The sequence below is a fragment of the Callorhinchus milii genome, unplaced genomic scaffold (assembly GCF_018977255.1).
Source record: "Callorhinchus milii isolate IMCB2004 unplaced genomic scaffold, IMCB_Cmil_1.0 Scaffold18, whole genome shotgun sequence".
In the NCBI taxonomy this organism is placed as follows: domain Eukaryota; kingdom Metazoa; phylum Chordata; class Chondrichthyes; order Chimaeriformes; family Callorhinchidae; genus Callorhinchus; species Callorhinchus milii.
Genome location: NW_024704759.1, coordinates 3,703,432 through 3,727,320, shown reverse-complemented (window position 1 = coordinate 3,727,320; position 23,889 = coordinate 3,703,432). Strand labels below are relative to the sequence as shown.

The window sequence follows — 23,889 nt, the reverse complement described above, 5'->3', positions numbered from 1 at the left end:
TCTTCTTCGACCGTGCTGATGGTCACATTCTCCCCACCCCTGTCTCGGGGTCAGGTCCTGCCACTGTCAAGTGCTCTGATACACTACCCTGCGTGAGGGGTGCTATATAAACAAAAGTTGTTGTTGAGTGGAGTATAAGGGAACCAAGCGAGAGATACTGTACCTGCACTATATCCTCTTAACTCATTTTTAATTTAAGACATATCCGCATTGTCCTTTGCAGCCGCTTTGCACAGATGTTGGCAGCAGGGCACTTGTGTCTGATTATTGTAGGTCAGGCAGAGAGACCATTCATTCCAGCTCTTCCTTGAATAGATCTCAGGTACGAGCAGCAGCGATTTTTAACCGGTTTGCTAAAAATCGAGTGCACTTTGGTAGGAAGTGTTGGTCGCAGCAGCTGATTTACTGAATGCTTGGAAATGATCTTTTAAAGAAATTTAAATGACAGTTTCCTGTTTCATAAAAGTTACCACAATCTTGCAGATTAAACCTTTTGCTTTTATAACTAGGAACATTTCAGTTGAATCCTGCTGTTGTTATGTTTTGGGGTTTGTTTCATTCAACTTCCATCTGCCAGTGGTGTATGTGTGGGGGCAGGGGTGGGTCGGTGGTGGCTGTGCTCAATGCACTTGTGATTGCTGTGCCAGTAGAGTTGAGGAACGTGTTACTTAATCACAGCAATTAAGCAGTGATTCTGTCAGAAAGCGTGGGAGGTTTAATTTGCATTGATTTTAACCCGTCCTGTCCATTGCAAGCAAAAAAACTCAGAGGTCGTCAAAATTGACAGTAATTATTATGTTTCCCAGTTGGGAATGAGGTGATGAAGGAAGACATTGGATATCAATGAGGTGGACATTGAAGGGCTGTTTCTACTGGTCAGCAAGACTGAACTGAGTGGATGCAGATGTAAGCTAGCCAGCAGCAGAATTAACAGAGCGTTTCAGGGAAACTTCTTCACTCATAGAGGGTGGTGAGAATGTATAACTCACTATAGAAAGCTGTGGTTGAAGCAAAAAGCATTTGAGAGGAAACTTGATTGCATACATGAGAGAGAAGGGAATAGAGGGGAAGAGGAGGAATCTAGGTTTGTGTGGGGATTAAACACTGGCACAAAGCAGTTATAATAATAATAATATCTTATAATATCCTTGCATTTGATATAGCATCTTATCACGTCATTGAGACGTCTCAAAGCGCTTCACGGAATATACCGTAAAGTGAATTGACTGTGCATTAACATTCTGTGTACAGGGTAATTATATTACAACTTGGCTGCTGCCATCTTTGAACAGTGAATAACTAGATGAAGGCTGCATTTAAGCACTTTTGTAAAATTTGGTAAAAGATCTTATATTGTACGTCAATCAATAGCCTTACAACAACAAAATGACATTTATAGAGCGCCTTTCACGTCGGGAGGACATCCCAAAGTTCTGAAGATTAAACCCTAAAACCAGGTGGAATTTGGGGCCTCTGGTAAGGAAGTGTGTGTGTGTGTGTGTGTGCGCTTTTGTGTTGAAGTCATCTGAGAGATTTAACCGCACGAGCTGAGCAATGATTTTTTTTAAACAGGAATTTCTACAGCTTCGGCTCTCTTTATGGGTCTCTGCAGTTAAAAATTCAGCTGCTTAAAGCAGCTTATCCCTGAGCATCCATCTGGGATCACTTAGTAACTGGAGAAGTAAATTCCTTATAACAACAATTGACGACCTCATTTTTCTTCTCTTCCCCACTCCCCAACCAATTCCTTCCCCCCACCTCCACCGACCACATTGAACCATCAATTGGAGCCGTTGGAAGTTTCAGATCAGGGAAACAACTGTTGTTTCTTAAATAAAAGAGGAAGGAGAGACGTGCAGGGTACAGTCTTTTTTTGGAATCAAAAGGACTTTAAAAAATGGATCTTAAGGGCTTGTGCCAAAGGTCTGTGCTTTGTCTCCCAACTTCTCTTGTTGCGGAAATTAAGTGTCTTAACAAAAATGTTTGCAGCATTGCCCAGAAAATAGCCGAGCTTTCGAGTAAATCATGTGAAATGGCTTTGAGGCATCCTCCCAATGTAAAAGGCACGATAACAAATGCAATGATTATTACTCTTATATTTTCTGCACGTTCATATTTGCTGATAGCTCCGTTATTCGTTTTGCCCCCAAAATATACAGTGAATTCATTTTACAGTGTATTACAATATACAATACAAAATTATATTTGTTCTGTGGAGTTTACCAGCAGCACAAAATACAGTCTGCATTGTTCCAAAGAATGTGTAAATTAGGAGCAATGCAATTTACGAGAAAATCGCTCCAAACAGTTGGATATTTCAGGAGCTTTGCAGGTTTAGCGCTCTGGGACACTACCCAGCATGAGGGGTGTTATATAAATGCAAGTTGTTGCGGTTGTACTGCCACAAGAACAGGCATGAGGGAGTACCTCATATCGATTGTACACGTAACATTTTTGTGCTTTTATGTTTCCAATCCTATCTCTCCAGTTTATGGCAGGCATCATAATTAACGCCGTGAAATGTTCAAGACGTGATTTTGACCAACACCCACCCCCACACGCACACACACCTCTGATCTACAAAGCAACTTTGAAGTCTTGCCTTCCTCATGTCTGCTCGTGGAGGTCACACCATTTTTCACTGAAAGCCAGGAAGAGGGCTATAAAAGTGACATTAAATGTTTAATCAGGCAAGCTCGCTGGAATGTCCCAAGGGCAATGAACAATGTGTTTCTGTTTTGCTGTGGGAGGAGTGTGTGGTGATGGGAATTCGATATCATAGTGGTGACTATTATTCCTAAGTACAGGGATGGGTGAGGGAGAGGGCAAGAGAGAAAGCAGGAAGGAGTGAAATCCCCTTCACACCACCCTCTCCGTGGCCTTACCACAAGGGTACAGTCCAAGGAAATCCCCAATTGTCAACTAAATTTGAATGCAGTAAATCCACATTTTCAATGCCTGTGACTGCGACTGAATTACGTTGCTTAACTGTATTGCTTTGAGTCAAAATTATTTGCTGAAAGGTCTTGAAAGCTTTTCGTTAGGCGTTACAGCAAACGCAAGGATTATTATTCTCAAATCAGCAATGTTATGCTTCGGTCTGCTCTGTGGGTCTGTCTGTCTCTCCGTCTGTGCATGTGTTCTGTGCAGCACACTCCACAGGCAGGAGATCAGGGGTTCATGGCAGTGTTGGAACCCTGAAGTCCTGTTCAGCGTATCAAGGCTTAGATTTATTTCTCAAGAGGAGAGAGAATTTGACGAAGGGTCGGTCGTGGACCCGAAACGTTGACTCACCTTCCTTTCTCCGTAGATACTGCCTGACCTGCTGAGTGTTCCCAGCCACTTCTGGTTTTGTTTCAGATTTCCAGCATCTGCAGTATTTTGCATTTTGGGAGATTTTGTTTTGGGCATTTTAATAGTATCATTTCACGTTCAATGTCTCATCTCAAAGTACTTATTTACACCAACTGCTATCAAGTGCGAGTTGCATTGAATTGCACTGAAACAGCCCATTCAGCCCAACAGATCCATCCCTGTATTTATACTTCACCCAAGCCTCCTCCCCTTTTATACTCCAGCTTGGCCACGTTAGAGACTTTGAACTGTAAACTGTACTGCGTGTTTGCAATTCGAAGCAGGACAATAGTTAAAAATGCGAGATTATTCCACTCCCAATTTTCTTTGAGTTTTATTCATGCTTTGAACCTCGTGATCATCGTTGGGTATACAGCAGAGGCTTTTTCTCTCTATTTTTCCAAGGTGAACGTTCCCAGGACACAAAATAATTCCAAAAGTTATCATCGATTCATTTTAAAATCTGTTTTCCCTCACTGTTTAACGTTATCCACTAACAACAACAACAACAACTTGCATTTATATATTGCCTTTCACCCTGGACGGCATCTCAGAGTGCTCAGTCCAAACTCCTCTGCCCTCAATTGTACACTTAATGTGTGGGGAGCAAGTGTTTGAGTGGGGGTGAGGCATGAGACACAAAACAAAAACAGTGTTTGGTCTACCACAGACGAGATGAGATCTGGAAAAACCTTCAGTAAATTGTCCAGGAAGGGTGGACATTTGATGGGGCGTGAGAACTAGGACAGCGAGAGAGTGGCTGATGTTTTGCTGGGCAACCTCCCAAGAGAAGGGATGTCATCAGAAAAATTCAGACTTTCTGAAAAACTTGGCACCTCAGAGCTCCAGTGCAGCCACAGTGTGGATGCCATCAAAATCAAATAAAACCGCATCAGTGACTCTCTGAGGCGATGACCTTTTACAGCGTCAGGTTCCAGTCTGTGAAACAGACCAGTGGGGGACGAATTGTACTGGGCTGTTAACCACCAACTGGAAACACATCTAACTATCAACAGAGAGGAAAAAGAGAGCAAAAATAATAAATAAAACAAATAATCTCTGCATGTTATATAGCGCCTTATCACGTCATTGAGACATCGCGACCCACTTCACAGGATATACTGTAAAGCATAGTGATTGCTGTGAGCAATTGACTGTCGCGTTTCGCCCACAAAACATACAGTCACTACAAAAATAAATACACAATTTCTTTTGTACAGCGTCTTTCATGTCGGGAGGATGTCCCAAAGTGCTGGACTGTCAGGAGTTTGGATTCGAGCTCTCCCCAGTGATAATAAATCGGTCATTTTCAATCCATGACTGTTTGCGGGTTCGCCCACAAATATACAGTCAATTCACTTTACAGTAAATTCTGTGAAGCCCTTTGAGACGTCCAGAAGACGTGATAAGGCGCTATATCAAATGCAAGGATTATTATTATTATCAGGCGATACATTAGGAAACCAGAAACCACCCTCCCTAACACAGGGGCACAAATTTATCACCAAAATTGCTAAAGCTCCCGCAAATAATCCAACGGAAACTGGAGCAGCAGTCATCTTAAAGCCATCTGCTGTAAATTAAGACAGGACGGAAACATGGCTGGTTTTCTTTTCTACACCACGTGGCTAGGATGCAACCCATATCGTAATATGAGCTTCAAGGATCCCATTACCTCAAACAGGAGGAAAGCTTTTGGTTGGAGCTCGACTGACAGCGATCTTTGTGTGTGCTCGGCAGTCCAGCCTCTCTCTGTGCAAAAAACAAATAAGTGTTGATTTCTGGGCTTGAATCAGAATGTGTGTGCATTTCAGAGGTCAGAGAGTGATGGAGACCAGTGTTTCATTTCTGCTTGAACCAGACTCTTAACTTTCTGCAGTGACTGGAGGACTGTTGAGGCCTGAAATTCACAACGAGTCAGTCAGCATCTGACAGTGAAAGGCAGAAGGTTAGGGTTAGACACGGCAAAGTGTATAATAGCCTATAATAACCCCATGCCAGCTCCCATGCCGACCCCTCTATGGGAGGTGGTCTGAATTAACCTTGAGGTTTTCTGCAATGACATTAAGGCAGGGGCTTTGTATGGTGTTCATACATACGTGGCTGACGTGTTGTGGGAGCGCAGGGGTGGGTTTCCTTTGCGTCTGTTTGCAATTTGAAACTGAGAAAATGTTGGATCAGACAGAAAAGAGGAACAACAAGTGAGAAGTGATGTAAGTAACTGTCACTGCAGAACTCGTGCAGGCAGTCGCACTAGGGGATGTTGCTATGGTTACACAGTAAGCCTCACATAAGTCATATCAGTTTCGCTCACAAAATATACAGTCAATTCGCTCTACAGTATATGCTATCAAGCGCTATGAGACATCTCGGAGACGGGATAAGGCACTATATCAAATGCAAGGATTATTATTGTTATTATCAGTTGGGACCATACGTTTGATACGCCTTATGAAAGCACGAGTTATGTCAAGCTTGTATAGAATAGAAACTTAGGCACTTTTACGACTTGGGCCATTGTACGATTTATACAGATCAGTGTGAGGTTTACTTTCGACACTGCTCAGTGGCGAGGAGTTAGAGAGAGCGAGCAGGAGAAAGTCATTGAAGTCAGAAGTAAGCGGCTGAGGTAGGAATCGTGCTTGCCTGATAGCTAGGTGCTGTAATTCCGTGTTGCATTTCGAAAGTACAGCGTTATATCCAAGGATTTGATTGCATCTCTCATTGAGAGAATCAGGAAACCACAGAGAGGTATGTGCTGTCCCCTTGTGGACGTGAAAACTTAGTGCATGGAAATAACAAATCGGGTAACTGCTCCGTTGTGTTTCCTTGCATCTCTTCAATTGCCACCCAGCGTTAAGATGCACCTTTTTCTCCTTTTATTTGGCAGATTTCAGACACTTTAGTGGTCTTCTTTTTTTGTGCTACTTTCGCATTAAAATAATAAAAACAAGCAAGAATAAGTATTGTGGGAAACATCTTCACAGGATTTACTTGAAGGGCAGTGACTGTGTTTTTGTACACGAATGCAGCAGCCAATTTGCACACTGCAACATCCCACAAATAGCCATGGAGTGAATGATCAATCTTATGTGGGGGATTGTCAGGCAAGGACATCAGGAGCAACTTCTCAATAAACACACAACTTCTCTCTTGTTCCTTTTGGTGGTGCAGAGAGGGCGGGGAGACGGTGCAGGTCCACGTTAGCTGATGGAGTAGGAGAAGATCACAAAGGTGGGGAGGGCATGAAGGGATTTGAGTGCGATGGGGAGGACCTTGAAATCGATCAGTTGGGAAACAGGAAGCCAGTGGAATCTGGCGAAGACTGGGGAGGTTGATGTGTGGGGTTTGGTGTGAGTGAGGATGTAGATGGAGAAGGTTTGGATTGGATTTGCACAGAATGGAGTGCTTTTCTTTGTACAAACAAGTGACTTAGCTTTCTATCTATGTGACCATTTTTCCTTGTAGGCTTTCTCTCTCTTCTTAAGCTGGAGGGTGGGGGGGTGGGGCGTGGGAGTTCAATTGGTGGTTTTCTCAATCCCCGAATGTACACTTTTACCATAACCACTAGGTGACGGCATTACAGTTGAACTGTGATACTATATGCTCCCTCTGGGTGACATCATCCGCAGTCGTGGGGTCAACTTCCACATGTATGCGGATGACACCCAACTCTATCTCTCTGCCTCCACCCTCAATTCCTGAACGACTGCTGTCCTGACAGAATGCCTGTCAGACATCGAGTCCTGGATGAGAGCTAAATTTCTACAGTTGAACGTCAACAAGACCGAGGCTTTCCTGATTGGCTCTCGTCAACGCCTCTTCACCTCAGGCACTGATAGCATCACTATCCGGGGATGCACACTCCACCTCACTAAGCCAGTCCGGAACCTTGGCATCTTGTTTGACCCTCAACTGTCCTTTCTACCCCACATCTGTGCCATGACACCCGCTCTGCCTTCTCCCACCTCCACAGCATCGCCCGGCTCTGTCACTGCCTCACCCCTCAGCCCACCGAAACCCTCATCCACGCATTCATCGTAGCTAAGGCTTGACTACGCCAACTCCCTGCTTGTCGGCCTTCACAACTCTTCCTTCCACAAGCTGCAGTTCATCCAGATCTCTGCAGCTCGTGTCCTCTCCCACCCAGGCTCCGTGACCCCATCACGCCCAACCTTGCCCGACTCCACTGGCTCCCCATCCCCGGGAGGATAGAGTTCAAAATCGTCATCCTTGCCTTGAAGGCCTTCCACGTCTTGCCCCTTCTTGCCCCTTCCTACCTCTGTGACCTGCTTATGCCATATCAACCTGTCCGTTCCCTCTGCTCAGCAGGCCTCAGCTCCCTCTGCTCACCATCAGCGGCTGGGCCTTCAGCCTTTCTGCTCCCACCCTCCATCCTACATTCCTATCGCCTCATTCCCTACCTCGCCTCCTTCAAGGCGCATATCAAATCCCTCTTCTTCAACCGAGCCTTCGGCCACCCTCCCTGCCCTCCACCATCCCCGATCCCGCCCCCCAGCTCAGGTCCAAATCCCTGGACTGTTCAGGGCCTTGGGATGTTCTCCCGACGTGAAAGGCACTGTACAAATGTAATATTGTATTGTAATACTAATCTTTGCATTTAACGTTGCTCCTTATCACATTGTTGAAGTATCTCAAAATGTTGTAAAGTGGTGTAAGTTAGGGTGTTTTGTGGGCAAACCTTGGCAATGAAGTGCAGCAGATGAAAGTGCTATGAAATGCAAATATTATTTTTCTTATTAAATAGTACAAAAGTCACAATGATATAAATGTGTTTGTTTTGTGTGGGAGTAATGACTACATTTGAACGCAAAGGAGCTAGTGGACTTAATTTAGCAAATCGCAAGATTTTGCCATTGGCTGTTGCAGTGATCGAGAGGGGAAAAGAACAACCGAGAAAATGCCATGTTTTATTAGTCGCTCTCAGTGTTTCATCCTCGCCCGACTCCACTGGCTTCTCATCACACAGAGGATACAGTTCAAGATCCTGGTCCTCACTTTCAAAGCCCTCCGTGGTCTTGCTCCCCCCTACCACCCCAACCTCCTAACCCCCTACCACCCTGTTCGCTCTCTCCGCTCAGCGGACTCCAGCCGGCTTCACGTCCCCCGCCTTGCTCAACAACAACACAATAACAACAAAATTACATTTATAGAGCGCCTTTCACGTCGGGAGGACATCCCAAACCACTATTGGTGGGCGGGCCTTCTGCCACTCTGCCCCCACCCTCTGGAACCCCATCCTACCACCTTCAAGATCCACCTCAAGACCCTCCTCTTCAACCGTGCTTTCGATCTCCCTGCTTCCCTCCCCTGCCCTCCATCCTCCCCATCCCCAACCCCCAGCTCGGGTCCGAAACACTGTCTATCCAGTGCCTTGGGACATCCTCCCGACATGAAAGGCACCATACAAATGTAATTTTGTTGTTGTTCTTGTAGTGTTCAGTTCCACAAAACCTCCTGTTTTTCAGGAACCACTTAATCTGAAGCTCGTGCAACTTGACTCACTTCTGAAGCGTGCAGGGTTTATCAGCTTGCTTTGTTTTGCCCTGAAAATAAAATTGAAAAGTCCTGTGACAAACAGGTTCTGAAGAAGAGAACAATCTTTGTTGTTCAAAATAGGCACGAAATGTTGGCTTAATTGTAAAAAGATCCTTGGATTTGATATAGCGCCTTATCACGTCATTGAGACGTCTCAAAGCGCTTCACAAAATATACTGTAAAGTGTATTGACTGTGTGTTTTGTGGCAGGCAATTGTGCACAAAGCTGTGCATTGAGTAACCAATTTTTTGGGGGGTGTTTACTACCCTTGCAAAGCTATTCAGCAATCGACTAACAACCCGGTTGTATTGTAGGCTGTAATAATAGAACATTAGCCTACAGATTGCAAGCACAGTCCCGAAACTTACAAAGTTGTCTTCAAACCAATTGTTCTCAGCATCAGAACCCACATGCTCTCCAAGCAGTATTGTGGACGTGCTTTCCTTAAAGCTTCCAGTGGCAGGCTAACTTGCCTTAGTTGAGATGATTGCCGAAGTAACACAGCACTTACGTTCAAACTCTGCCTGACCAAGCTGCCATCCTTAATGTTATGGATCATCAAATCCTTTACTTTTTAAGGATTTAGCCAGTTGGAAGTGGAGGGCCTACGGTCTGCCTAGTTGGCACCAATTTGGTTCCAATCTGAAGCAGCCAAAATTTAATGCATAAAACGTGGTTACAAATGGCTGTTTCCAAAGGATTTTAAAAAACGTTTGTATTAATTCACCCCATTTCCACATGCACTTTCTCTTAATGTTTTTGAACCCTGGCACTTTGTGACACAGAGTAAAAGGCAATCCTGTATTCTATGGTGGTACAGAAACAGTTTAGGAGGGAATTGAGTTGATGCCAGATGGTTTTGACAGGCAGAGAATTATATATTGAGCAAAAATCTGGGCCACAATGGGCAGATTATGTATTCTATATACAGTTGTGAAATCCACTAGTTTAAGCATCAGTCGCAGGTTAAAATCTGTCGTAGTCTTGACCAGAACATTATACATGGGAAGTATACTGTGGGTATGGCACAGTGGAATTGAAAGGAAAGCAAATAAATAATCCTTGCATCTGTCAGAAGGCCGTCTAAAAGCGCTTCACAAGATATATTGAAAAGTGTGTATTTCTTAGGCAAATATGGTGTTCAATTTTCACACAGCGGAATCTCACCATGAAGCGAGTGACCAAGTTTATCTGCAGCTCAGGTATAGCTTCTGGAGGGAAATGTGAATGAAACTTCATTGGAGCCAAATTTTTCTTCCCAACAATGTCGACGACTATTTTGGTAGTGTTCGTTTTGCGTAAGATGAACACACAGCTCCTGCGACTTTAAATACATTTGCATTTGCGGTGTAACTATCACCTTTGGTACATCTAGAAATGGAAACAATGGCATGTGAAGAGATGCTTGAAATAGTTAACTCAATAGTTATCCAATCTGAAGCAATAGACCATTCCGATTGCAAAGTATGAACAGAATGTGCGATTGTCCGATAGCAGGCGCCACTGTTATTGCCAGGTAAAGGTGCCTGTCTGCTCCTATCGTGACTGCTTGAGTGACGGGCTCCAGCCACGAGGCGTGGAGGCAGGAAACTTGGCGAAGGTTGATTAGAGTGAGCAGCTTGTGAAAGGACAAGAAAGAAAGAAATAGGAGGGAGAGGATGAGTGGAGTGGGGACAACACGATCTTAAGAGTTAACTCTTGCCAACGAGGTTTAGTTTTGTTAGCATTGGTCACTCATTGACCTCCCACCCCAGTTGGGTCTGGCGTTATTTTTTTCAATTTCATTTTATTTTTGAAGCTTCCCTGGTGACTGCTGGCACTCAAGCAGTCACTAGAGGAGCAGACAAGCGCTTCCGGAGCTGGGAAGAGGTTAGTCCAGGTCCGAGCGAGTCTGGCCCCTTCTTTCTGAAGCCCTCTCCTACATAAACATAAGGGGCAAAACCTTAGGTAAGTTTCCTTACACCACGAACACGCCCCTGTTTACCTGGCAGTAAGTAGGAACCTGCTTGTTTGTCGATTGATGAATCGATTTCCGTAGGTATTCATCCCTTCAAAAATAAAATGAAGTTGAAAAAAAATAATAATTTGGCCACTCAATCCACGACTGTTTGTGGGACGCTGCTGTGCGCAATTGGCTGCCGCGTTTCGCCCACAAAATACACAGTCTCTCCACTTTACAGTATATTCTGTGAAGCGCTTTGAGACGTCTCGAAGATGTGATAAGGCCCTATATCAAATTCAAGGGTTATTATTGAAGGGGGCTGTATATACTCAAGTTGGTGGTGGTTGTTTCAGATGGTGTTTTGCCCTACATTTCCCGTTCCGCCTGCGGTCCTGGGGTTTTGAGTGTTGGCAGATCGTGGGAGCATCACAGCCATGCCTGATCCGGGATGGGGGCTGGTGGTGGCGGTTGGTGGGAGGAAATCTCACTGGGAACAACACAATGGGATTTTAGAGATATGGTGTGGCAACAGACCATTCGGTCTAACTAGTCCGCACTGTGCTATAACTCGATCCAGATCAAGGTTTATTTGTCCATCCAAACTCTCAATAATTCACCATTCTAAACCACACACTTTGTCTCACTCCCAGTGTCTGTTTGTACCTCCTGACATTCTTCTTATTGGCCCTTTTGTTAATTATTAATTTACTCAATAACAGCAACAAATTACACTTGTATAGCACCCTTCACGTCGGAAAGACGTCCCAGGGCGCTGGGCAGTCGGGTTTTTGGACCCGAGGGGGGAGGGAAGACTCATCTCAAGACCTTTCACCCTGCTTCCCCCCCTGCCCTCCACCCTCCCCAATCCCAACCCCCAACTCAGGTCTGAAACACTGATGCCTTGGGACGTCTTGGGACAGCACCTTGGGACGTCCTCCTGATGTGAATAATAATAATATTATTATTTTGTTGTGTTGTTGTCTTTATTGTGTGAGCTCATATTATTTTCTGATTATCCACCCTTCAGATGAGACGTTGAAACCCAGGTTCTGTCCATGCCCGCTCAAGTGGGCATTGAAAGGGTTAACTGGTTTTCAAAGTGCGTTTCTCCCGAAATGCAGATATGACACCATTCTCTGGTGAATTGTGTTTTTTTTCTCCTCCAACCAACCAACCCACCAACCACACCCTCCCCCATTTACTACCATTTTCTCTCCATCGAAGCATTCTGCTTGAAGGACTGTACATGCAGTGTAGAGCTGTTAATGTTTTGCTTAACTGATATTAACTATGACTCTGCCCTCACCTCCCACGCACTTGGGCACCATCAACAATATTACTTCTAACTACGCATCTTCCGATAGTAAGACATTTCGTCTCGCAACTTGCATTTCAACCTGTGTCAACGCCGGCTGTCTTTTTTTTAAAAAAAGTTGCAAATAAGTTAAGAAACTCTTCAGGAGAAGTTCGAAGAACTTTCTTGTGTTTGTTCCATCACCATTTGTGGGTGGTGGTGCCAGGAGTGAGGATACGATCAAAGAGGAAGGTCTTTAGACGGGACTTGAAAGAAGCAAGAGAGGGGGTGAGGCGGAGGGATTGCGGGATAGAGTTCCAGTGTGTGGGAGCAGAGATGCTGAATGCCCGACCACCAATGTAGGCCGGTGTCCGTCGAGCGGAGGGAGCGGACAGACTGATATAGGGTTATGAGGTCGGAGAGTTAGGAGGGAGCAAGACTGTGGAGGGCCTTGAATGTAAGAACGAGTGTTTTGTACTCGATTCTCTGAGAAATGGGGAGCCAGTGAAGCCGGGCAAGAATGGGGGTGATAGGTTCCCGGAGTTTGGTGCAGGAGAGGACACGAGTTGCAGAGTTCTGAATAATCTGCAGCTTGTGGAGGGAAGAGTTGGGAAGTCCAGTGAGCAGGCAGTTGGCGTAGTCAAGCTGGGACGTGATGAAAGCGTGGATCAGGGTCTCGGCGGCCTGCGGTGAGAGGCATTGGCGGAGGCGGGCAATGTTACGTAGGTGTGCAACGGGTTACGGCACGAATGTCGGGTTTCAAGTATAGCTGAGGGTCGAAAAGGACACTGAGGTTTCGGATTGGGTCGGTGAGGTGAAGAGTGCAGCCATGCATGGTGATAGTGTCAGTGGCTGAGGTGTGAGGAGGTGCTGCTGGAAGCCAAGCAGGAGGGCCTCTGTCTTGCCAACATTGAGCTGGAGGAAGTTGGCTCTCGTCCAGGACTTCATGTCAGACAGAGGGTGGAGGTGGCGAGATAGAGTTGGGTGTTATCCGCATACATGTGGAAGGAAATTGACCCCATGCTTGCAGATGACATCACCAAGTGGGAGCATGTATAGATTGAAGAGGAGGGGACTGAGGACAGAGCCCTGAGCAACTAGAGGGGGCTAGAGGAGAAACCGTTGGTGGCTACGAAGTGCAGACGGTGGGAAAGGTAGGATTGGAACCAGGCAAGAACAGAGCCATTGAGTTGGAGGTGAGAGGAGAGGTGGTGGAGAAGAATAGAGTGGTCAACAGTATCGAAAGCGGCCAAGAGGTTGAGAAGGACGAGGAGACAGAGAGAGCCCCGGTCGCAGGTGGACAGAATGTCATTTGTCACTTTGACCAGGGCTGTCTCTGTGCTGTGGGCAGCACGAAACCCAGATTGGAGAGGTTCATGGAGGGAATGCTGAGAGAGGAAAGAGAGAAGCTGGGAAGCGACGAATTGTTCCATGACCTTTAACGGAAAAGGCAAGTTTAAAATGGGGCGGAAGTTAGAGAGCAGGGATGGGTCAAGGGAAGGTTTTTTTGAAAGTAGGGGTAATGAAGACTATCTTTAGGAGGATGGGTTCAGTGCCAGTGAACAGGGAGAGGTTAACAAGATCTGTTAGTAGGTGGGAAAGGAGGTGGAGCTGGGAGGTGAGGAGAGCGATTGGGATGGGATCAAGGGAGCAGATGGTGAGTTTCGTATGGGAAATGATGGAGGTGAGCTAAGAGGGGGAGACAGGGTCAAATGTATGGAGGGAGGGATGGGGGGGTGCTGGAAGGGGAGCGGGAGGTGGTGATGGGGTGCTGGTAGAGGGGCTAGAGGCGGCAGAGTGGATTCCCTCAATTTTGGACTCAAAGAAATCCATCATCTTCTCGCATTTGGTGTTGGAGTAGAGGATGACAGAGGCGTGGGAGGGTGGACGGAGGAGTTGGTTTGTGGTAGATTTTGGAATAAAAGAATGACTTAGCTGAGGCGAGGACAGAGACCCTCAAGACCCTCCTCTTGAACCGTGCCTTTGGTCACCCTCCTACCCCTACTCTCCTCGCCCTCCACCCCTCCTGAGCCCAACCGCCAGCTCGAGTGGGTGTCCCTCGGCTGCTATCCAGCGCCTTGGGACATCTTCCTGATGTAAAAGGCACTGTACAAATGTAATTTATTGTTGTTGACCACAGCATGCAGTTTGCACACAGCAGCATCTTGCAAATAGCTAGGGAATATATGACAAATTGTATCGGGGGGAGGGGGTGGGGGGGTGGGGGTTGGATTGTTAGCCTGGACACTGTGAGAAACTCCTTTTTTTTTCAAACAGTGCCATGGGATCTTTTAATGTTCACCTGAACAGGCAGACAGAGCCTTGGGTTAATGTCTCATCGACAATGCAACCTCTACCAGCGCTGAAAAGACTGCCACTCCAGTTCCAGGGTAAATTCCCGATGTAGAGCTTGAAGTCACAAGATTCAGCCAAGCTGACACCTAACCTTTGGCAAAGGAATGGAGTAGAACCTGCTAACCTATGATTGGAAACACCAGGCATTTCTGTGGTACTTTTGTTCCGCAATAAAGAAAGGGCCACTTCCTTATTTACATTCAACACTGAGCTTTGGGTGTCACAATTAAGAAAAGGTAAATATTGAATATCGAGCTGTTGTGAAATAAGATCGTTGTGGAGAGCAGTCGAATAGATCTCAAAATAGTTGATTATTTTTTTTATGTCAAAGAGTAAGTGTGTGGTGAGTGGATGGAGTTAACGCGTTCAGTTGAAACATAGGCTGACGTCACTCTTGTAGGTTGGACTTTGAATTCTTGCTGAAGGGATTTCACGTGCGAGCCTGTCAGAGAGCAGGCAGCAAGGTCTTTTTTGGAGAGAGAGTGAGTGAATGAGTGCCTCTTTGGGAGTTTTTTTTCCATTTAAAAAAAAAGAAATCTTAAAAAAAGGAGGAAGCGTTTAATCTGAAGATGGCACACGATCAAAATGGCAGTACTTTAAAATACGTTCAGGGTTCAGTCAGAACGAAAATTCCAAGACCAGCTATTTGTCCACAGCACCTCCGCAGACACTCACTGGGCTCTTTTGCTCCGAGGTAAGAGGTCTCTTTATCGTTCAATTAATATTACATTATAATTCAGAAACTAGCCTTTTTGTTGCAAGCAATGTTGCTGGCTCTGACTTTGCTGAAACCCAGAGGTTATAAACTTATTTCCTCTCCTCATTTAGAATTACATTTAATACAGTATTTAATTGGAATAAAAACCTTGTAACAATCCCTCTGCCGGTGCTTGTGGAAATTAATTTGGGGATCATTTTGTTTCAACGCTGCTTTGAAGGGTTTCTTGTGTGTGGACGTTTCTCTGTCGGTTTTTGTTGGCCTTTTACCCACAAATATATATTTAGGAAAAATGATTTACTCCAAATATCCTGTTTAGAAACTGGGTGTTTCTAAGTAAGTAAAATAAGTTCTGTAACTTTAAGTAATCGCTGCATACAGTGTTTCAGCACTGTTTGTTGTTGCTTCCAAGTGAAAGATGTGTTGGATTGGCATTTAAAACCCATTCCCTACAAAGCGGTGCCTAATTTAAATGGGTTGTAATGTGGACCTTCTGGAAGGGGAGGTTTGTCGCATCAGATAGAGACAGACACAAAGATGAGCCAAGGACCCAAAGAAGTGACTTAAACTAGGCTGAAAAATCCCCAGAAAGTTTCACAAGTCTACAGAACATACTGATCTTCTCCATTGCCAGAGTGTTCTCTTATTGAATGAATGTGGTGTGAGATATAGTTCTACTTTCTGCCCAGGTGGGATAGATTGGAATGACTCTCTCTCTCTCTCCAGCGAGGAGACAGAGATAATAATCCTTGCATTTGATAGAGCACCTTATCACCATGTCGAGGTGTCTCAAAGCACTTCACAGGATATACAGTTAAGTGCATTGACTGCATTTTGTGGGCAAAACACGGAAGCCAGTTTGCGCGCAGCATTGTCCCACAAACAGCCGTGGATTGAGTGACCAATTTTATTTGGGGGATTGTTGACCAGGACAGTTTTCTCCTGGCGTTCTGGCCGACGGTCCTATCAGAATGAAGTCAGTTAATCACTCCATGGCTGTTTGTGGGACTTTGCTGAGTGCAAATCGGCCACTGCGTTAACGTACAAATACACGGGTTACTACACTTTACAGTACAGGTCTTTTTGAGATATTTTGACCCAATAAGGCGCTCTATCAAATGCAAGGATTATATTTTTGTCGTTCAATTTGCTCAGCGACAATTGTCATCCTACTTAGATGTGAATTAAGATAAAATATTGAAATAAAGTATAAACTGTAGAAAGTTCAGTTTAGCTCTACAGGTTTCCATTCTGGAAAGACAATGATGTGGAGAAGAAGTAGCTGATCAAAAATAAGTAGGTCCCAGAAGAAGACTTAGGACACATTTCCACTGAACTTTTAATTGTGAAGTTGAATTTTTCACATTTATTTCAACTCTAAATGATTCCATGTGTCCCGCTTTATAATGCTTTTTTTAAAATTAAAACCCATTTTCAACCAAACATTGCCCACAGATATTGACCACTCGCTTCATCACTGTTTGCTGGATATTGCTGTGCCCAAATTGCCTGCAACCTTTGCTGACAGATACAAGTAAAATCCTGTGAGACATCTCAACGACGTGATAAGGCACTGTATCAAATGCAAGGATGCGTTCTATACCCCCTTTTAAGTTGGGAAGACATTTCAAAGCATCTCACAGATTTCACTGTAAAATGTAGAGATTGTATATTTTAGTGGCTGAACCCAACAGCCAATTTGCGAACAGCAATATTTCCCAAACAACCATTAAGTGAAGTGAATGATCCCTAGCATTAGTGGAATGAGTTATGTGAGCAACGATGGGATGGGAGTTAAACTGATGTTAAGGTTTTTAAATTCTTCTTAGAAGAGTTGTACATTAACATTGGTGCGTTACTTATTAAGCTTATATAAAAAGAACTTTCTGCCTTCTGTCCAAACAATTTGGCACAATGTCGATCCTCTCAGGCTCAGTTTTGCCATTCATTTACCATGCCATCTGTTGGTTATCAGTGAATCGGGTCAGTTTATTATCCTTTAAGAAGGAGCACAGTCGAAAGCAAGTGCAACACTGCAACTGGAAAATAACTCTGAAAACTGTTGAGACGTTTCAGGTTTCTGATTACAGTATTTTACCACATTAGCAGTTGAACATTCACAGTTACTGATTTTCTTGGCTTTAATATTAATGGGTTGTTATTGTACATTGCAGTGCTGGGGATGGTTGTGGGAGGTGCCGTCGTTCGGATGAGACGTTAAACCGTGGTCCAGTCTGCCTGTTCAAGTGGACTTTAAAGATCCCATGGCACAATTTAAAAACAGAAGGTTGTTTCTCACAGTGTTTTTGGCCAACAATCCCCCAGATAAAATTGGTCATTTACTTCAGGGCTGTTTGTGTGACATTTCTGTGCACAAGTCAGTTGCTGTGTTCACCTACCAATACACAGACACTCCACTTCACAGTAAGATCCCATGAAGTCCTTGGAGATGTCCTCTCAATGTGGAAGGTGTTATATCAAATGCAAGGATTATTATTATTAACTGGTAAATGGACGACTGTGTTCAATTGAGCCAGTTATATTGGGCTAAAGGCTGAAAGCAGGGTTAATGTGCCTTTGTCGTCTAAACATAATTACATTTTATGAAATTTTAGCATAATGTTAAACTCATGACATTTGTGCTTCCAAATTTCAGCGCCTTGGGACGTCCTCCCGCGTGAAAGGCACTATACAAATGTAATTTGTTGTCACTAATGGTCCACATCAAGAATGACTATTTGGACAAGATACTAGAGACAGACTGGCGCACATGGGAGCATACTCTAGCGTGAGTTAGTATCATCAGGAAAGGTAGGGGAGAGGAAAGAATGCAAATTTGTACGCGGCTATTTTCAGCCCTCCTTTCGCAGTGTGCATTATGCATAGGAAGTAGAGCCACAGGAACTTTGCTTTCAGCCTTTGATCTTTTTGAATATTTTTCAATGCAAAACCATTCCGGAGGTGCAAACAAATGACCTGTTTATCTCTTATCCCCTGTTGATTTTCGAATGCAAACTCTTGTACGTCATTTCAGTAAGTATTTGCACAGGGACTGTTACTTGAGTCTTGTGACAAGCAGGCTCAGTCTCCACTCAGCCCTGTGATATTCAAAACCTCTCTGGGTTTTCAAGTCCGTTAGGAGATGAAGATGCTACAAATGGAAGGCCCTTTTTGTTTTATAGCAATAATAATATAATAATAATCCTTTTATATAGCACCTTATCACGTCGTTGAGACGTCTCAAAGTGCTTCACAGGATATATTGTAAAGTGGTTTATTTTATTGTACGTTTTATTTTATGGTATGTTTGTTCAAACAATTGCAAGCTTGGCCGCTCAAACTAATAGCAGATTGTTTTTATCATTTTCTTTTATTTAATGCATATGTAAAATATTTCTCTCCCTCTCTCCGTATAATACATATAATTATTGCATTTAGTGCAGTTTCTTTCACGTCAGGAGGCCGTCTCAAAGCCCTTCGCAGAATATACTGCAAAGTGAATTGACTGGATATTTTGTGGGCAAGACATGGCAGCCAATTGTGCACAGCAGCGTCCCACAAACAGTGGATTGAGTGACCAATTTTTTTAAAGGGATTATTACCCCTGGACTAGCGATCCGCCATTCGTAGGAAGTAGGAACCTAACAACTAGGCTCCTACTTACTGCTAGGTGAACAGTCACGTATGGAGTAAGGAAACTTACCCAACATTTCGCCCTGTCCAGGAATCAAACTAGGTCCTCTCGCTTGTGAGGTGAGTGCTCTGACCACTAAGCTACAGGACTCCCAGTTATATCTTTCCCCATTAGTTTGTTATTGCTGCAATTAGAGGATTGTAGATTCTTCAGAATAACACTACCTTCTTATGAGACCCTGGGACTCATTTAACAGATGGCTTGATGCTGTGATGGGAGGACATTAGGTGGGTATTATGGATGGATGAGATCAAATCTTCTGAACCAATCTTGTGATTGGTGTTTGCCTACAAATACAGTCACTACACTTTACAGTAAGTCTAGTAAAGTGCTTTGTAAAGTTAAATGAGGCGCACTCCTGACACGCGAGGAGTATATATGTGTGTGTGTTTGTCTGTGTGTGTGTGTGTGTGTAATCCTGGATTTAATTCAATATAATAACCAATGCATTTCACAAACCCATTTTGATTGTGATTTTGACTGTTTTCAATGTATTTGTGCTGTAGCTGATGGGATGTTAAAGTCTCTCACTGTAGAGAAAGGTGTGCAGTTATTACAGTACCTCTTACAAAAAGGCTTTTGTTTTTTTTGGCCTCTTCCGCCTGCCCCCCCCCAAAAAAAAACAGGTCGATGTCAAATCCTCCAGCCATGAGCCAGGCTCCGGGCAAGCATTTGCAGGAGCAGCTGTCCTCTGATTGCTCCAGTTCCCTGGATTCACTGGACAATCTGTCTATGGACGACTATTGGACTGAAGTGGAGAACATCAAGGAGAGCCACGGGAGTGAGCCTGATGATAATAACGTGGAGGTGAAAACGCCAGAGGGTGAGTCGTCGGCAAGTTAGACTTTAGAAAGGAACTGACTGCAGCTCAGGATAAAATGCTTTCCCTTTGAAGTGTTCAAGTGCATATCCCCAACTGTCCACCGTCTTGGAACGTTCCCCCTGACGTTGAGAGGCGCTATACAAATGTAATTTGTTGTTGTGTATACTGTCACTGTTTCAAAAGTGTGCAAAAAGGACAAACCAGTGACTGATTTGTTCAATGGTTTGAAACCTGCTGGTGTGAACAGATTTCTCTTCTCCTCCCCCCCCCACCATTAAAACAAATGGGAGAGGAATTCTTCTAACGCTTCGCTTTATGGCTGTTTGTGGGACGTCACTGTGGGCAAAATCGATGCACTTTAACAGTATACCCTGTGAAGCGCTTTGAGATGTCCTCCTGACAAAAGGGCGCCATGCCATACCATAAATTTATGCCCTAAATCAAGAATTATTCAATCAAGAAAAAACAATAATTTAACAGAGTCACCGAGACTAGTGCGCACATGTGGGGAGCCATCTTGACGGCCCTCAGGATCACTTTTGGCCCGCGGGCCATAAGTAGGCCACCACTGGACTAAACAAATGCACAGTTACTCCACATAACACTATATGTTGCGAGGTGCTTTGAGGCGTTGTATGAAACGTGCTTTTTTTTTACACGTTCCCAGTTTAGCAGCTCTGGCGCTGTGTGGCTGATTGCTACGCTCTAGAACTCTCTTCCTCCATCCCTCCGCTTTGCCCCCTCCTTCCCCATCTTCAGGTTGCATATAAAGACCTTCATCTTTGACCGCGCCTATGGTCACCTCCCCCTCTCCCCCCTCCACCACCCCCGGCTTGGGTTTTGGGGGTCGTACTCTGCCACTGTCAAGTGCTACCCTGAGTGAGGGGCGCTCTATGTTGTTGTCATTGTTGCACTGGTCAGTTGAGTCCTTCCTGGTTGTTTGCAGAGGGAGAACTGGAGGCAGACTGGCTGCAGGATGCTGGGCTCTCCACCCTGATCAGGGAGCAGAGCGGGGACGATGATGACATAGTGTTGCTCTCCACACTGACCCGCACGCAGGCTGCGGCCGTACAGCGCCGCGTGGAAACCTGCACCCGGTCCATGAGGAAGAAGATCAAACAGCCCGTCAGGGATGTCAGGGACGTCTTCGCAGCTCCTAATTCCACTGTGAGTGCGTGCGACCAGCTTGTCGCTGCCAAATACAGGGTGACCCCCCAAAAAAGCCGTGATAACTACCCTAATTGTCTTTTAGAGAAACAAAAACAAAAATAGCATCATTTCCTTGAGGCTTATTAGACATTGTGATGGTATCACGACGTTTTGGTCACCTGTTCAGTTAAAAAAAATTGACCGCCGCAGCTTGACTCAATTCTAGTCCGATAAAGTCGCATAAAGTCCGACTACACTGTGAACCCAGAGTGTGAACCCGAAGTGAGATCGGTGGTGGCCATTGTATCTCACCCTTATTATTATCATATCATAGCATATATCATAGCGCTCTGATTTTTATGGGCCGGACCAGTGTGTTCAGTACTGTTTTATTCCACCATCTTATTTTGGGGTGGGGGGGGAATTCAAATTGGGATTGAGAGAGAATCTAGCATCGAAATCTCCCAGCGTGTGCTTCCGCCACAAACCATCATCAGCAGACACCACCTACCTCATTTACTCTAGGGCTCTGGAGACTTGCGTTGAGACACCTGAATCTGCACTCCCCGGAATCAGCCAGCAGGCGGCAGCCGAAGTCTGATTTGAGCAAACAAAAACCCTTTGCTTTGTAACTTGTCTTGTTGACTTGTCACGGAACGGGGATCTTTGGCAAAACCGGTTAAATAGGGCAGCTCAATTTCCTGTCCTCTCAAGTCATCCCTTGAGTAAACTTAATCACTGACTGCATGACTCTTTTATGGGACATCTCAGTGTGCAATTGGACTGCCGCATTTTTTCTTGCGAAACACCCAGTCACTGGGCTTTACAGTAAACCCTGTGAGGCGCTTTGAGACATCCTCCTGACGTACTCCTTTATGCACTCTCTAGACTTTTCGAAACAAGTCAGCGTTGCGGTATCTCAACTGTAGATCAGGGTGCCCTTGTACCTCTCACTCCTTTGCCCAGGATGCTTTCAAAAAGAACACCCTCACCTCAAAGACATGTGTGGAATTCGAAATGTCTGCTCTTTTTGTTTTGAGATTACTAAAGAGCTGCTTGCGCAACTTAGCTCCTTTTAATGACATGAAATATAATGATAATCCTTGCAATTCACACAACGCGCCTTTCCTGTCAAGAGGATGTCTCGAAACGGTGCACAGGATTGACTGTAAAGAGCGCATTTGTGAAAGAACTCCGAGATGCTGCCCCCCCAGTGAAGGGAGCTACGTAAATGCAAGTAGTTGTTCTTGTTATAATCTTTGTCAAACATTTTTTAAAAAATTGTCAAAATATTTCCCCGGCTTCCTCCCCGTCCAATTTAGTCAAGTCACAAAAAAATCAGGCAAACCTGCGCCGAATACTCTCTGGAATTAGGTAAATCTGGCAAATTAGGTAAATCCCTTGCCTCCTTCAAGACCCTCCTCTTCAACCGTGCTTTTGATCTCCCTTCTTCCCCCCCTTGACCTCCACCCTCACTGACCTCAACCCCCAGCCCAGCATCCTGCAGCTCTGTCTGTCCAGCGCCTTGGGACGTCCTCCCGACGTGAAAGGCGCTATACAAATGTAATTTTGTTGTTGTTGTTGTTCATCCACCACAAGGAGAGAGAGAAGGTACGGATTTCCATTCCAGACTGTGTGTAGGTGACAAACCCATGTGAAATTCTCAAACTGGTTTGGATACTCTAAAGCACGGTGATGGGTGTTCGCATGTGTCAGACACACGGTCGACCAAAAGAATAAAATGAATGGATTTCCCTCAATGAATATAACCACCTAATGGATGAGGTCTCAGGAGGCAAAATACCAGTACTGTGTGCACACGAGCCATCTGATCTACTCACGGTTTTCAAGGAAATTGGGGAGATAAATTTAGCTGCAGTATGAATGAACTGACTCAAACTGATTGAGTATGTGATACCATGAGCTCATGCTTTTAACAGTTAAGGTAGGGCTGAATGGATACAGGGGCAGCTTTTAAGGATGTAGCACTTGGCAAGTTCTCAGTAATTTTCACATGCCTGACTGACTGACTCAACATCAGTCTGTCAGTGCTTCGTCTCTGAAGTCTTTCACAATGAAATTCCATGCTCCGAGCATTGGGTCATGTTACAGTGATGTTGATTACCAACAGTCTATATTTGTAGGTGTAGCAGGTAAACCGGTCAGTAATGAAACATCCAGAGGCAATGGAGCTTCATTTTGATTGACAGAAGATTCTTATTAGTGGAGTCCTGTAGCTCAGTGGTTGAGCACTCGCTTTGCAAGCTAGAGACCTGAGTTCAATTCCAGGCAGAGGGCGAAACCTTGGGCAGGTTTCCTTACTCCACACAGAGCCTAATAATAATCCCTCCAAAACCAAAAACAATAATAAATTGGTCATTTTCAATCCATGACTGTTTGTGGGACATTGCTGTGCGCAATTGGCTGCCGTGTTTGCCCACAAATATACAGTCAATTCACTTTACAGTGTGTTCTGTGAAGCGCTTTGGGACGTCCTCCCGACGTGAAAAGCGCTATATCAAATGCAAGGATTATTATTATTATTATTATGTCTTTGGAGGCTGTGCTTCCAGAGGTAACAGCCAAAAAGCTTTGACTTGTTGCCTTTGGTTTCCACAATGTATATGCATTAAAGATTCCAGACTCAATGCTATTCTGGAGTCTTGTAGCTCAGTGGTTAGAGCACTCGCCTCACAAGTGAGAGGTCTTGAGTTCGATTCCCGCCAAGTTTCCTTACTCCGCAGGCCTCTGTTTACCTAGCAGCAAGTAGGAACCCGATTGTTAGTTGATTGGCAGATTGCTTTGCCGGAGATAATCCTCAAAAAAAATGTGGTCACTCAATCTGTGACGTTTGTGGAACACTGCTGTGTGCAATTGGCTGCTGTGTTTCTCCCACAAATACACAGTCAATTCACTTTGCAGTATATTCTATGAAGCGCTTTGAGATGTCGAGAAGAAGTGATAAGGCACTATACCAAATGCAAGGATTATTATTATTAT

The 23,889-nt window shown here is 44.7% G+C and overlaps 1 protein-coding gene across 3 annotated transcripts in view; it reads left to right on the top strand.

Annotated features, from left to right (window-relative positions):
- The window catches only part of LOC103172046 (rho GTPase-activating protein 40), a 44,788-nt gene that overhangs the window by 7,205 nt on the left and 13,694 nt on the right, over positions 1–23,889 (top strand). For 2 of the 3 annotated variants that reach the window (XM_007884866.2, XM_007884859.2), the window contains exons 2-3: positions 19,544–19,740; positions 20,687–20,907. In XM_007884866.2, the coding sequence (XP_007883057.2) occupies positions 19,548–19,740; positions 20,687–20,907 (414 nt within the window). In that variant the 5' untranslated portion in view covers positions 19,544–19,547. Of the gene's footprint in view, positions 1–14,509; positions 15,200–19,543; positions 19,741–20,686; positions 20,908–23,889 lie in introns of those variants that run through there. The other variant, XM_007884853.2, reaches the window with a different exon arrangement.